Source organism: Halyomorpha halys, unplaced genomic scaffold (genome assembly GCF_000696795.3).
Source record: "Halyomorpha halys isolate HHAL.00 unplaced genomic scaffold, Hhal_1.1 Scaffold2128.1, whole genome shotgun sequence".
NCBI lineage: Eukaryota > Metazoa > Arthropoda > Insecta > Hemiptera > Pentatomidae > Halyomorpha > Halyomorpha halys.
Genome location: NW_027108843.1, coordinates 144,679 through 161,516, shown reverse-complemented (window position 1 = coordinate 161,516; position 16,838 = coordinate 144,679). Strand labels below are relative to the sequence as shown.

The 16,838-nt window shown below is 28.8% G+C and overlaps 1 protein-coding gene across 1 annotated transcript in view; it reads left to right on the top strand.

Moving 5' to 3' along the window:
• Positions 1–5,190: 5,190 nt before the first annotated feature.
• LOC106691164 (potassium voltage-gated channel unc-103) overlaps positions 5,191–16,838 on the top strand; it is a gene marked incomplete at its 5' end in the record, with an annotated part of 14,720 nt that continues 3,072 nt past the window's right edge. The window contains 9 exon segments of the mRNA XM_014436840.1: positions 5,191–5,280; positions 7,396–7,530; positions 11,195–11,323; positions 12,354–12,468; positions 12,542–12,662; positions 13,137–13,231; positions 14,060–14,159; positions 15,325–15,377; positions 15,811–15,961. Coding sequence (XP_014292326.1) covers positions 5,191–5,280; positions 7,396–7,530; positions 11,195–11,323; positions 12,354–12,468; positions 12,542–12,662; positions 13,137–13,231; positions 14,060–14,159; positions 15,325–15,377; positions 15,811–15,961 — 989 coding nt within the window.

Genomic DNA, 16,838 nt, shown 5'->3' with positions numbered 1-16,838 from the left:
TAAATAATCGAGAACTCTAGAACTCTTACGGATACTACTAGAACTCAAAAAAAAATTGAAATTTTGCAAGGATGGGGGGCCAACTTCACAGAGGTCTAGTCACACCATGTTGGGTGTTAAGTGAGGAATGCATATCTGAAGGATATGGATCCTAGATCCTTGTGAAAGTACAGATGTAGCTGAAGAGAATTCACCTTTAGTTACACTTGCAGCAATTAAAAATGGAGGAAACACCCAATGTAAAAAATGAGATATAACAACACCATTTAAGTAGCAATATAGTGGTAGTTTTATCTAAACCGTTAACTCACTAGCCTCAACAAAAATGAGGAACAGATTTTTTTTTTCTACCTCCTAATTTTATTTACAAAGTAATACAATATAAACAAGACTTATAGTTAAACCTAAATCTAAATATATATACTTACATACAAGAAACTTCTTTTGTCATGAGGCATTATAAGGAAGTTCTATAATGGCCATGATGTAGTAGGGTTACATCAGAGTTAAGAACAGAAACTATTTCACCTTTTTTTTCTTTTTTCGATCCCTCTAAAACAGAATAAAAAAAACAATAAATTAGTGGTTGCTTTACATATGGAAAAACACAAATCAGGTTGAGTATTACCTATTTCTACCTGTGGTTACAGTGCAATACTTATCTCCTTTTGTGAGTTGTTCATTCTATATGGTCCTACTAGAAAAAATCCGTAGGTGAGGGGCCTTCTGAAGTATTTCACCAGAAGATTAATGTAAACTTAAGGCCTGCCTGAGAGGCATAGCCTGTGAGAGATTAACATAAAGTGGATCAGAGAAATTTTATTTAGTCTTTATTTATTCAAATAACACATTTACTAATATAATAATATATTAGATATTTATACAATGGTAAAATTAATATATATATATAAACATGAGCCATTGTTTCCTGAATGATGGCTTACCTTTTGGCTACCAGGTGTGCCAGGTTAGATTGAAAGGACTCTAGCAGCAACTCTTAAAAATTATAGTACACTTTAGTTTACCAGAGTAAACTCTAACTTTGGTAGATAGCAGCAGCTGATGATATAGATATCATAAGATGGTCCATTACAGACTGTATCGAACGCTTTCCGTGCTCTGGTGGATCCTGCTAGAAGATTTGGCTTGGAAATCAATTTGGAAAATAAAATATATGGTTACAGGGGAGGTGTCTAGACCAGGAGAGAGGGTGGGTGACCTTCGGGGAATACCAATTTGAGAAGACTAATGTTTTTGTATATCTTGGCTCATTGGTAACTCAAGAAAACGAACCTGAACAAGAGATTTGGTGTAGGATTATAGCGGCAAATCGGTGCAAGGCAGTTCCAGAGTGGAGCTCTTTCCAGAAAATCAAAGCTTTGTCTTTATAAGACGATCGTGCGCCCAGTCTTGGTATATAGCAGAACCATATGGTTGTGAGACTTGGACAACCTCCTGGGCTTGTAAACATAAACTCCTGATCTTTGAGAGAAGAATCCTCAGACATTTATATGGTGGTGTCCTCATTGGATGAGAGTGGAAAAGGAGGAAAAACCAGGAGCTGTACTGATGGTTAACTTATCCGGACATCCAAAAATAGGGAAAAAATTAACTTAAAAACTTAGGTTCAAATTTTATCACTACTGGGTTCCATCCTTTTTGTATAACTGTGGCCATTAACTAATTAATTTTTTGAAGTTATTGTTATCTGATTAGTTAGTTTGACCAATTATGAAGGAAGCATATTTAAATCAGAGATTGTTAATTTAAACTTTGCATGATGACAATGGTTTTTTAGACCATTGAGCATGATATCCCCTAAAAATTACATAGTTTATTTATAACCACACATGACAATACATTTTTATTATGATTAATTTTCTATGGTTTAAATTTCTTATGCATTCTTCCTTATATCCATACATTTATTCTATGCACTGAACCTATGTTATTTATGCAATCATCTAGATATATACAGTTATGAATATATAGTTCCTGAAATTATTATGTAGTTTATTTTCATAAAAATTTAATTTTCAGTTAGAAATACTTTAGTGTTTTATTGATATAAGTATCCTAGGTTTGAGCGTAGTTTTAGTCACAAAATATTGAATCTAGTATATTAAACTTGATAGCAGGAGTGTGTAAAAACTAACTAAAGAGTTTCTTTTGTGCATTGATGAATTTCTGAAATAAACCAATTATTTTTCAAATTAAATACTAAACTAAGAAGCAAAAAAAAGTATCCATTCTTTGTTATCATAGTAGTTCTGAATTTCTTTCAATAAAACATCAGCCGACATTATTTAGGAATAAAAAACAGAAGTCACAATAAATAAATTGGGACTATAATTAGCTCTAAAAACCTGTATCACCATAACCCATGAAGAGCCTTGGGTTCAGTACTTGTAAAGAAGCACTGTTTCTAGACCAATGATTGTGCCAGGAGGTGGTCAAGATTACTCAGGTTTTCCCCCTAATTAAGGGTACCCACTTTATAGAGGCTGGGTTTATCCCAGGAAAATCTCCCACTCTTAGGGTCAGTCAACGGATATAAAAGAATATGTAATTATCTGCTGTTGCCAGATTTGAATCCAGGACAAAAGAAATCCAGTGCCTTACTCACTGAACTTTCCTGCTCCATTAACAATTAAAACTTTGAATTACAAATAACTCATTTAGTTTGTGTAAAATTTTGAATTTTATAATTAATTGGTATTTTCTCTTTATATATATATTATAGTTTACATCCCATATCAGATCTGAATAAATTTTGAGCTATGCCGTTACTGATTTTAAACTTACAAGCAAATTTCATCATAAAATTCTGTATTATTAATAATGTATGTATTCTGTATGCACACTCCTGCTTACACTAATCACTTAAATACTATTATGAATAATTATTTAAAAAATTAAATGTATTATTTAATGATTGGAGAAGTTTGTCGGAGGGTGCGGTTATGTTTTTCTTTGCTGACCGCACCCCCCGACAAACATCTCCAATCATTAATCTACGGTCAACTATCTACACCTCATTATAAATTTATTATTATTATTATAGGTGTTTATTAACAATTATAGTAAAGACTTCAGTTTTAATCAGTAATAATTTTATTATTGATAATGCATGTTAAATATTCATTTGATAACTTAATGAAAATAACACCTAATATGCATAAAATGGACGAATTTGGACACAATTATTAATTGGATGAGCTGAATATTAAAACAGCATCTTGTTATTTTTCTCAGAAGTTGTCAAAAATGCATTTCTTATATTCAGGTTGTGATAGATTAAATGCCAATTTTTAAAATAACATAAATAAGTTTATTCAGTCTTAAATGTATAGTGAATATACAATTTTCAATGAATTTATAAAGCTAGTTTCATAATCATATCCATCATTTGTGGTGCAATGAAAAAACTACTTCACATTGTTTACTAGCCATATAATTAAGTATTGAACTAATTAATAAATAAAATAAAATAATTGAATTAGATTATATATTTGAAAAATTAAATTTATTCCCATTTTCCTAAAACTTTTAATCGGTAATATAACCACCTTATTCACTCATGTCCTAAATTACTTCTTATTAACACTCAATAGTGTTCCACTCTATTGTATCTATCCACTTTATTATTGTTTACTCCTTGGAACCTTTAATTTTTATTCTAATCGTTTCTTTATCTTTTAAACTGATATTTCATCTAGTACAACCTGATATCTTTAAAATTATGAATACCACAATGAGTATATAGTAAATAATGCATGATAAATACTCATTTTCAATTATAAACAAATATATAAAGAATAAGTTGGTCAGTGCAGACAGCAAAAAAGACACAAATATTATAAAAGTTTATTTTTACATTCACTTACCTATTTATGGAATATATAGTTAGGAAAAGAATTTTGATTGTGTAAAATTTGTAATTTGATTTTTTGATTGAATATACGTTTCGAGGTCCTTAGAGTTGAAATAACCGAGTCTTGCAAGATAGGCTGTGTGAGAACAGCTTAACTCAAAAATAAAACTGAACATAATTAAATATTTAATGTAGATATATGCCTCTTTGTTACCCAGGATGTTACAGCAATTTTTTTGATAAAATCGAAAAATAATTTTTTTTTTAGATAGAGTTAGGAATTCGAATTGGAAAAAGACGAGAACACCCAATCTCTTTCGATTACATTCATATGTATAAGGCTTCATTACCTTATGTTAAATTGTTTTATTTTTTATATGTTAAACTGTTTTATTTGTTTTTCTTACATCATGAAACCCCAAAATACAAATTTTTATAGCAATAGAAAAATAAAAACTTTTTTGTTCAGAATTTTTGTCCTTAGAATTTTTTTTGAAAGTACTGAAAATAGCGATAACTTCAACATAATTCCGTCAATCTACACAAAATATGGGGATGTTAGTGAGTGGTTAATTTTTTTGTTTCCACCTAAATCATAGGCCTTAATCAGAGCAACTTAATTTTTTATTTGATAAAAATAAGCTTTTTTTATATTTGTGTTCTTCACTGGCCCAAAAATAGTTATTACATGTTTATTATTATTGTATACAATTTTTTATGTTTAAAGTTTATTAACCTTCTTGAAAAATGGTCCAAATTCATTTTCTATACAATTAAGTTTTTTATTGTTGATAATTATGCACATTATAATTATTATTGTTAGATCTTGTTTTTTTTTTTGTGCTGTCATCCTTATGTTATTTATTTAATGGTCACTTGTTGTACAATTTCTAATTAAAACAAAACAAAATAAAACTTAATTTTAAAGAAAATTAATTTTAGATATTTTTCTATAAGTTAGTAAATTTTAAATGTAAAAAAATAAATACAGTAGTAAACAGTACTCTGTAGCTATTTTTAGAGAATTCACCTGAAGATAGATGAACATTTCGAAATGTTATGAGGAATATATTATTGATAAAAAATTAATAAAAATAAAATACAGAAGTATGAAGGCTGTTAACTAACCAAGAGAGAGAAAAAAAACATCATAAATTGGTGCCTGCAAAAAAGAAAAATACTTAATAAATTATTTAGTTAATTTTCCTAATTTATTTAATTCATATGTAGATGGTATATTATCTATTAAGACTCTATTTAAAAAAAACTCAGTAAGCATGTTGTAGTGTAGTTGTGTGAATGTGTGTGTGTGTCAGGCATGCTCACCCAACTGAAGCGAAGCCTCACTGATCTTCGATTGCATGGCCTCAGCAGTAAGCAACCACTCAAAGAGGACTCTTCTAATGGTATGTTCGTTTTTATTTTAATTTTATTTACTAAAAAACATTAACATGTAAGAGTATGAAAATAAAGTGTTTGCATGATTTTTGACTTATCTTAATTATTTTTATAGTGATTATTTTTGAGTAGTTTAATATCTATAGATTAGCGTAGACAGTTTTAATAGTATGCTCAATGTTTAGAGTAAATTAATTGATGCCATTTGTAATTATAGTGCTTAAGTATCTTCTTAACTGTTATACTTGAGATTTCCTACAGGTTTTAAAGCAATGTTATTATTTATTATATATCTATCATAATGATTGAGAAAAAAAAACATATAAACCATAATAAATCCATTTTTTATTTTATTTATTATAAAACTATACAATAACGTTTCTTCTTAAATGACCTATTAAAAAAAAAAAAAGAAAAATATATATAGCAAATACTTCCACGAATTGTATATATGAAAATAGATTTATGAATGTGACTGTTTTGAGAAGAAAATGTTTAAAAATGGCCAAAACGTTACAGATATGTGAAATATATACATAATAAGCATTATCATTATTTAATTTCATGATAAAAATATATGGACTTAATAAGTGTTCCAAATGGTTTTTTCTCAATCATTTTGATTAATATTTAATAATTAAAAACGAATCCCACTAAAACAAGCAAATAACTACATTAAAGTTGTTTATACTATATAGTTATTTATTTATATAAATGAAAATGGCCCCAATTTTTTTTTTTTTTTTTTTTTTGATTTTTAAAAACTATAAAACTATTATTCGTTTAATACTTAACTTTAGTTTAGTCAGTTATAACAAATATAATTTTTAAATTTAACTCGCTGTTTATTATTCAAATGCTTAGATAGGAAATTTGAAGTGCTTTTGAGATAAAATTTTTTTAATATATAATATTCAAATGCTTTTAAGATCAAAAATTTAATATAAATTTTTTTTAAAAGAAAACATGCATTTTTTTAAATACAATTTTTGAATAGAAAATAATTAAATGCTTACAATATATTTTTTAATTACTCATTCTTAATTAGACTATATGTTATACATAATTGTCAATATTTCAATTTACGGGTTCCCAAATTTTTATCTTAGTTTTTTATGTTATTAAACTATATATGGCACTATGTGAATGAAATAATAAATTTAAGTTATTAAATTATTCAGTATATATATGAAAGTATTATTTCGCTATTATTACAGGCATATATGGCAGTTATCTGTCGCTGCTGTAACATGTACTGCAATGTATATACAAATCTTCAATGCTATACTGTCATACATTTAACTGAACTTGATCAACTTTTTAATTATCCTTCCCTTCAGTTCATAATTTTGGGAACCCTTACTCATTAGGTTATTTTAAGAAATAGTTTCAAATCATCATTTTATTTTATATGAAGAACATCTGATTGTATTATATCTTTATTACGGTATCATTTATAAATCATGAATTAATGTAATCTAATTATTCAAAATTGATTACTTGGCTTATATAATTGTTTCAATAAATTGGTTTAGTAATGCCCTCTTTAAGAATGTTTGTGTCTAAAAGGAAAATATAAGTTTATGGAAAGTATTTTGAATTCCATTGCCAATTTTAAGCCTAACCTTCTGTTTAATTCTAACTCTTAGTACTAATATTTAACTATTTAACTGATCAATCAATTCATCCATATTTTATTAATATCACTTCCCAATCCGATATATAATATGATACAAACAGATAAATTTTAAAAAAAGGCCTGTCTTAATATTTTTATTTGATTTCAAATACTTAACTTTTGTTTCTGGAATTTTTTTTTTATATTAGTTATGATATAATATTTTAATAAATTATTAATATGAGATAAAAACATAAAACTATAACTTATATAAGTAAGTATAAATTACAATATAAATGTGATCTTTTAACTTTTTAAGTGAACTGTGATAAATTTTCTTTTATGGGGTCATCAAAAAATTTGAACAATCAGTCTTTACCTTGGGAAAATATTTTCAGAATAAATGGTAATTAGAATCAATGTTGTAAATATTAAATTGCTTTCAATGTTTTGAGAGTACTTGATGATTGGCTGTAGCTGTGTGCTTTCTGCTGATTGGATGTAGGGCGAACCGCTGATGTACGATTGAAACACTCAAGCAGTTCTGGAAATATGAGGAGAGGAGATGCTAGGGTGATGTCTTCTGCCACATCGGACTCGTCTCGTGAGACCCAGCCACTTCTAGACCATCAGGCACCAAGTACGTACACATGTGATTTTATAGGGGACTGAAAATAATTATGAAAAAGTTTCTTATTGGACTAATGAGTTTGAACTTTATTTGTTCTTCTCATTTAAGAAAGCAATTCATTTTAAATTCTATTCTTTGAGACCTTGGACTTTACCAAGTATTTTTTCCAACAAACTTTTCTCTATACAGAAAACTTTCATTAAAGTTACCACCATTCAACCTAAACATTGGTCTCCCTCTTCTTCTCGTTCCATAAATTGACTACATAAGCATTATTTTTGGGAGTTATCCATCAACCATCTTGGTGATTTGCCCAGCATATTTCTTATGCTTTAACATTAAATTCTAAAAATGTTATGTGTACATCAAACTATTGAGAGTTTTAAGGGTGTGCCCCTTAGATTCTCACAGAATGGTATCCACACTGCAGAGTATTCACCCACATTTGAGTGGGGAAAATCAAGTTTTAAAAGTATGCATTTCGGATCCTTGCAGAACAAGGACAACCGTGGGATATTTGCTCTCGGTTCCACTCACAAATATCAAGTAATATGTAGAAACCCAAAAATAGTGGTAATTATTTGATCCACTGATTGCGATTCAACTTGTTTCCTTTGAAATGAAGTGCAGAGAGCATTTGTTCAGTAGAGTAACTAACTACCAGGAATGCAAAGGTCTGCAAAAGACACAGTATGTAAGAGGCTTACTTAAAGTGCATAATAAAACTCTTACTTGGTCTTTCTTCATTCAAAAAATACATTTATAAATATAATATATTAAGTATTTATAAAATGGTAACATTAAAATATATACAAGAATGATTTCTTATTCATATTGATATATGAAATGATTGTTTCATGGATTGTGGTTTAGAGGTTGGATGTTATGTGGCAGTATTAGGCTATAACAATTTTCTTAAATCCCATAAGGAACTCCCTCAGTTGGGCAAAGCTTCAGGGCCAAGCCTTTGGAGCCCTCTCAATCTCTGATAGATAGCACTGTAACAGTACAGCTAATTTTTATGATTACCCTAGGTTATGATAGATACTGTTGCTAGACTTGTTTATACACAATTTCATTTATTTCAAGCTCTTCTATACCCTCATCTTCTCATTAAACACCCTTTTGAAATAGACAGATCTGTTGGAACCATGTATGTCTTTGTGGAGAGGTTGTACTTTATAAGTTAAGGAACACATCTATTTTTGAAATTGTCAAAGTAACTCTGATATCTGACATAATCAAATCCCATAACAAAACAATTGACCGAGACCCTATAGTATCATAGAATGGTTTAAATATTACTGTGATAAAAGAATCATACACTTATTCATACTCTCTTCTGAGATTTATGAGCTTTCCAAATAGGAACTGGTGCAAATCAGACAATTTTTTATTGTATTAATTCTATCCATAGAAAATATTTGCATGCAACTTAGAAATATATGTTTCAGTGTTAATTTGGATGATTTATTGTAAGTTGCTATTATGCTTTTATTTATGTTAATGCTTTTTATAAGTGAAAAGTTTATATGAGTTGCTCAGTTACAAACATGGCCAGGTCTATTTTTCACAAAACGAGATTGACATTTTCATCTGGTGGTTTCATCCTCTGTGCAATATTAAAGCTCTTTCACTAATAAAACTGGCTAGAAATATATAAAACGTGTGGCTTGTTTATAAGAAAAAAGGCCAGCTCCACAGTTGCTCAGTTTCAAGAATTTCCTAATCCAAAGGAACCGATCACAGCAGAGTATTCAGAACACGTCACCCTGAAAAACTTTTCTGTGGTTACTGTTTTATTTCAATTTCCTGGAAAATGGACCCGGCTATTTTTGTAACCAACTTTCTTATACACATAAATTTACAAAATATTGTGTAATTATGATATGGTTAATACGTTATATGTTATATAAGTATATATATGGTAGTTATATATATGGTATATAAGTATATACACCATATACTAAACAATATATTTAAAACTAATTTAATAATTCATAAAGTACCATGAATATTGATTATTATAGTTCATTGTAAACTAAGTTAACCCATCTTAAACATTTACTGGACAATATAAGAATAATGTAAAAATTCTCTGAGATATCAATTGCTAATGAAATTTTATGCAGAATTATTACATAAAATTTTAAAATCTCATTCCTATATCCTAAGGATTGATAAAATATAAAATTTTAAATTTGCTAAAACAATTAAGAAGAATTATCTTTTATAGATTCATTAAACTAAGGATAGATGCCTGTATCACTTGCAATGTTCATTTTTGAGTTAATTCTGTTTCAATTCAGTTCTGAATTCAATAACTTATTCATTAATTATAAGTTATAAATAACAAGGCCTAGAGGTTCAATCTCAATATTAATCATGGCCTTCATAATCCATTCTCTATGGCTACCTCTGATACATTTCCAACAAACAAGAAAATTGGCGCCCAGTCTTGTTAGAGGGTGTGATCTAGACTTGAATGCCCCAATCATATCTTTTGTTTGACATAAGAATCATATATTAATCTATACATTAGTTATGAAATAATAATTAGAACAATTATGAAGTGTGAACATTCAGTTTGAGGAAGTAGAAACATACACAATTAATTATTTTGATTGTAGGAAGATAGTCCGGACGACAGTCAATAAAGGTATCAAAATAGTAGAAGAAAACTATTTATTGTTAACTAACGTTTTGCCCCACTTTGCAGGGCTTCATCAGGGCTGTCAGACTGAAACAAAGATGACAACTGGAATGTTGGTGGGGGCGAAACGTTAGTTAACAATAAATAGTTTTCTTCTAATATTTTAATACCTTTATTGGCCGCCACCCGGACTACCTTCCTTCAATCTACTTCATACGGTTAACTATCTTCTTCCGCAATTAATTATTATTTCTTTCAATATTGCTGAATCTTCAAAATTGGAAGTGGCCCCACTGGATTAAACCACCTGGCAAAGGCTCATTGAGGAGGCCACATCGTTCTATAGTGCGATGGAAAGAAGAAGAAGGAATGTATCTATCTATCTCTATCTAGTCAATGTTATAATCATATCCTTGAATACTTTCCTTGGAATTTCTCCTTCTTTCATGTTAATTTCATAACCTAATCTAAACTTCTGAGCTTTATGAAGTCAACCACACTTAGATCTTTATACAAGGAATATTCTTATACTTCCTTAAAATTTTGTTCTTCCTTTATTGGGCTGTAAATATAATATAGTGTAGGGTTGTCTGTTCAAATACCAACATATCATTTTCATCAGTTTTTGTCATCTGTCATGCTTGTGAAGTTTAAGTCACACAAGTCTAATCAAGGTCTTAGACAACCCGACCATTGCTTACCTGAAGAGTAGAGATCTGCTTAATCGAGCCAAAATAGCAATAGTTTACCCCCATTCTTGTCTTGCTTATTTTGTTAAGCATATTCCACAAAGGCCTTGCAATATTTAATAGAAAAGTTTTTAGATTTTCATGAAGAGTGAATTGAAATCCTTTTTTGGGGGAATGGTAAAGAAGCTGAAGATAAATGTCATCATTAATTAATAAAATTCCATTCCATGAGATTTGCCAGATATTTTGTGATTGGTCTGTACAAATGAAATTTTTATAATTTTATTAAAACATATATTTATAAAATATCTAATAATTGTTAATTCTTAAGTTTCAGAGGGGCTGCCATTGGGTGGCGAATTGCCCGAGGAGGGCCACCTCAGTGGAACTTCGCACTACACCACCCCTGGCTCTATCAGTCCCTTACATTCCAACTCTTTTTTAAGACCCCATCAGCAGGGTAAGGATTTAATAATAATATTAATAAATTCTTTAATTATTCTGGGATTTATCCCGCTAGAATTGTTCTTCAAAAATAGTTGGTAGACTTTAGAGCAACAAATAACAGATCAAAATGATTAATGATTAGTAAAAAAAAAAACTTATAACGAAATAGTTATAATAAAAAAACTATTAAGTTTTTAAACAAAAAAACCTTTATTAATGAATTGGAAAAATATCTATATGAGAATAATTCTAATTTAAATTATAAATTAGAAGGTGGGAAGGGTACTGGAGTATCAGTTAAAAGTAATAGGGAAGACAAGCTAATAAGAAAAGATCCATCAAAAGCTGTTTTTCAGTGGGCTGGTGTGAAAATTGGGAATGAGTATTGGAGGAATAAAGAGATAATTCAAATTTAAGAAGATCTGAGATGTATGATGGATGAGAGAATGGGATAACTTATGAGAAGAACATTGCAAGGAAATACTTACTACAGCCAAAAAGATAAAACCACTTCAAGTCATAAAATCGGAAGATGAAAGCACCCTTGTGGATCTCAAAGATGAATCGTATGAGGCAATTTATTAATCCTTTTAGTTTTGCCTTAAGACCCACAGTGACACCTCCATACACCATACAGCAGTAGTCAAAGTGGAGGATAATAAGGAATTAACTAGAAGTCTATGGATTTCTAATGGAAACAGGTGGTGAAGATAATTTAGTTGCTTTCAGGAGGAAAAGGTATGATGGGATGTATTGAAGGCATGTTTTTTCCTAGATAGGGTTTGAGCAAGCGTGATTTCAAGATTTTGGATGGTAGAATAGAAATTCATGAGATTATTATTTTGGAACAGGGTTGGAATAGGAGAAACTATTTTAAGAAGGTGATTGAAACCTATTACAATATTTACAATTGTTATTTAGAACATTATTTACTTCTTCTAAGAACTGAAACCTCTTTCTAAGAACATGCTCATTAATTTTTAGGTTTTTTATAGACTGAATTTATATTTCTGTTATATTAATAATTTTTATTTTCAATTTAGGGGCATCGTCTGTGATAGTGTACCCAAACCACGGTGAAGCAAAGTGCAGTCACTGTGGGGGAGTGAAGGCTCGTGTTGATAGTGATATTCATTCTAGGATAGATAGGCTAAGCAGGTAACTAACTTAGCTCATATATTTAAGATAAAATGTTTTATTTAAAAATTCTAAATAAATTTTCTACTTGTAGGCAGTTAGATACACTAGAGCATACGGTAACGAATGATATAAAAGCTATTCTTCAAATTCTGAAGCAGCAACAATACCAAACCGGTGCGAGAAGTTCGGATTCCCTTCCAGAAACGAGGGAGGTAAGAAATTTAAACATTAAGTTGATCTAATTATTCATAATTTATGATTGTAAATATTACCTACCAAGATCAATGAATTATAAGAATATAGTTTTGTTATATTTAAATGATTGACCGAATGTGAAGTAGGAGGTGGTTAGGGTTTGCAGTCATGAAAATCAGAATATTTGTCAACTATTTATTTATGGCCAATGTTTCAATCCACAATCGAAATTTTGTGTGTTAAGTGGGGGTTTACACTAATTATTGTTACATTGGTATTGGTATCTGGTGGGGGAAACTAGTCTGAAAAGTGGGCCTTGTGGTACTTTTTGCCGACCCATTAGCCCAATTTAGTGAAGCAGACTGGTTTAGGCACCAAACAAATTAATTGAGTCAAATTTATCAACAATATCAATATTATTAAATTTGTTAAGGCTTTTCTATTTTCAGCATATTTCAAGCAAGTTGAAATTAATTCCTAATAAATTTCAGGGTAGTTGGGGTGATTCACGGTCTAGGCCATCACCTGTAAGAAGAAGTTCAAGCGTGCCCCAAAACACAGACACAACTCTTCAATCCCAATCTAGGTCAGTGAGTTTTAAAATTTGAAAACTTTCTTTTATCTTTTTTAATTATTGTCATTATTTTAACTTGTCAAACTTTTTACGTTTAATTATGTATCTAAATTATATTTCAAATGGTATTCAATTTATGTATATAAATTTAAAATTATTTTATTTTTAAAAATAATACATTATCTTAACATCATGGTGTCCAGTTATATTGTGTGAAAAAATTCAAGTGTAATTTTGTGGATCCCATGGCTCTTTACTGATATTTCAAGGTGCTTTTCGTCAGTTTATTGCTAATTCCCAATTTTAGAAACTTGCTTAGTATTAATAATTTTTTTTTTCCAAACACTGTTCTACTCGTTATTTGTAAATTATTTAAAGGTACGATAACTCTTATCTAATGATGGGATTAGATAGAAATTTATTGTGGAACTATGGAATTAGATACTCAAATGGGAAATTAAAGGGTGGGTAGAAAAGAATTCCTTTCTAATTATGTTTAGTGTTATGATCTTCTTGAGGAATTTTAATCCTGTCACTTACATCGACCAACACTCATTATAAGTGAGTGTTTTAAAGGTATGATAAAAAAGCTACCTCAGAGAACAGGAGTGTTATATTCCTGTTGAACACTGTGGCATAAATAACATAATAATGGTAATAAAGAGAAAAATTTTTAATTTACTAATCATATCATCCATAATTTTGCCTAATTTAAAATAGATCTGTCCATATAAATCCAGATATCCTAGTAATGGTATATACTTCTGTATATTTATTTTTTTTTTATTACAAATTATCATTATAATACATTTTTTAAATTGAAAATTATTAATTTTTTAGGGGACTGGAGATGTCACGGTTACCAGTGCCATCCCCTTTACAGCAACAAGGAGTGTTCGTGCCAAGGCGGAGTCAATCACAACCAGTCGACCTATCACAGGTATTTTTTATCATTATTAAATAATATTAAGTTATTTTATCCAATAATGATTTACTATTATTATTAATAATGAACCAATTGATTTACCTAAAGTAGGCCGTTCTGTATTTTACCTAATGTATCATAACTTTCTGGCTATTACCTCAGTTCATTTATACATTTGCAGTAGGTTGAAATGGGCATGTAAATTTGTAATAATGAACGGATTCCTAAGAAGTTAATTTACTGTGAATTAACGGGTAAACATCCAAGGAATAGACCAAGGTGGGAGGATAATATTAAGGCTTAACATGTGACTTTAGGTTTTAAAAAAGTTTTTATTGGTTGAGTTCAATAAGTATTTTTTTTCATTATATCTTCTCTTTTAATTTTTAATTTTCTTTTTCTCTGAAAATATAGAGTATCATAATACTATACTACCATAAAAACTGAATTAAGATTTGTTGGTCTGTATTTATATTTTTATAAAAACATTTTAGTACCCATAGTAAATATTAAAAGTGAATTAAAATAGGACCTAATACCATGTTAAGGACTTATATTAATTTTTACTAGAATGAATAAAAGCAAAATTTTGAACTTCATTAGACTACTTCACAGTAGACACAGTCTTACCGATTTGATGTCTATTGGCGGTACTGGTTCAAATTCGACCTAGGACATTGACTTTTATCATTAAGTGGCAGTCCCACAAAATGAAGATCTTTGATTCCCAACCATGATTAGGCAATATAGGATTCCAATGGGAGTCTTGGCTAGAAAAAAAAAGTATACAAAATTATCAATAATGAAAAATTTTAAGTGTAAAGAAAATGAATTTGGTCTGAAACATCATAAAGGTAATTGTATTATTATTTTTAAAAAAGGTTTGGAGTGTGAAGGTAACTCACTATCCTTAAAAAAAAAAAATATATATATTGTTAATAGTTTACTAAAATAAATTAATAAAAATTAATTTATATGATTATTAGGCTTCAAATAAAAAAAAATTCCTCTTCAAATTTAGGAATAATTTAGAATGGAGCATTTTTATACTGTTGAGAACTGTACTTGTAATAACTAAAATGATAAGGAAACAAATTAAAAACAAAAAAAATCTTAATTTCACATCTTGGAATTATTTGAATCTGAATTTTCACCATTCTCTTTTTCTTTTTTTTTTCAGCCTCAGGGACTTCAGAGGTACAATGATGACCCTTCTCTTCCTTCCAACCAAATGTAAGTATAATTACTTTTTCACCTTATTTACTATTTTAACTAATATTTGTGGATAATTCTATTTTATTTATATTATATCTATTTTATTTTTATTTATAAAAGTAAAAATTGAAATACAAATTTTAAGGTTGATTATTTACCAATTATGAGAACTTATACAATTTCGCAGGATACAAAAAGATTTATGAGTCAAACATTCACATAAAGAACTTTCTGATTAATTTTTCAAAATAAAGTTGATTATTAACTATAAAGTATCTTGAAATACAAGGACTTATTTTTAAATTAATTTTTAGAACATAAGATATTGTTTTTTAATTTTTTTGCTGAAATCAAAGGAACCTGGAAGAATTCTTTTTACTCTCATGATTAAAATATCACTTTAATCATCATAAAAACTTTTATTTATAAGTACAGTACAATCAATTTACAGAGACGGAGCAGGTGATGTTTGGAGGGCTGATACAGCTCGAAGAAGACAGGTTCTCGCTTCTAGCCGTGGTGTTACGAGCTGTGACGAATCAGATCCAAGCCCACCACAACCACTAGCACCTATTGCAAGACTGGACTCACTTCAAGAAATGGTTCGTATCCTATTAATTATTAAATCAAAATAGCTCAATTAACCATTCAATTGATAAAATCCATTTTAACAGTGAAAGGTATTGTTTTATTTATTTAATTTAAGACTAAATTAAGCAATTACTTACACGTTCTATGTTACTAAAAATAAAATTATATGTTTTTGTTATAAAATAAAATCCATTTTAGAGCTGAGACATTTTAATGATTAAAATTGCATCAAACTGCATAACTCAAGATCAAATTAGTGTAATTTATTTGTATGGTTTACGATTAATCAAAAAAGAACAAACAAAAAATTAAAATAAGTCGATCAAATCTTAAGTATGTTTTTGACTCTCAATGTTATGTTTTCTTATGTTCATTTCAATGTTTATAAAGTAAAATCCATTTTAGCAAAGAGATGTTTTAATAACAAGATGTTCAAGATCAATATAGTTTAATCAATGATATTTAAAAATAAATACATTTACACAAAAACTAATGAATGATATGTTAATAATAATATAAAAATAATTTTTCTTTGTTGTTTATTTTATGAAATAAATTCCATTTTAACATTGAAAATTTTTGATGTTGAAAATTTAATCTAATTTTTATTTAATTCAAAATCAAATTAGTAATTTACTTATATGATACACTAGACTTAGCAGATACGAGACGACGTTTACGAAGGAGCTGGAATAGGGACCTCTTAAATTTCAATTTTAATGGAGAGGCATCATTGGATGACCTTAACCTTCATGCCTTCATGACTTTTTTTTTTTTTCTCTCTTTTTTTTTTTTTTTTTTTTTTTTTTTTTTTTCTCTCTCTCTCTCTACATCTCATTCGCTGGTTGTAAAAATACTTTTACAGTTGTGAATAAACTTAATAAAGTA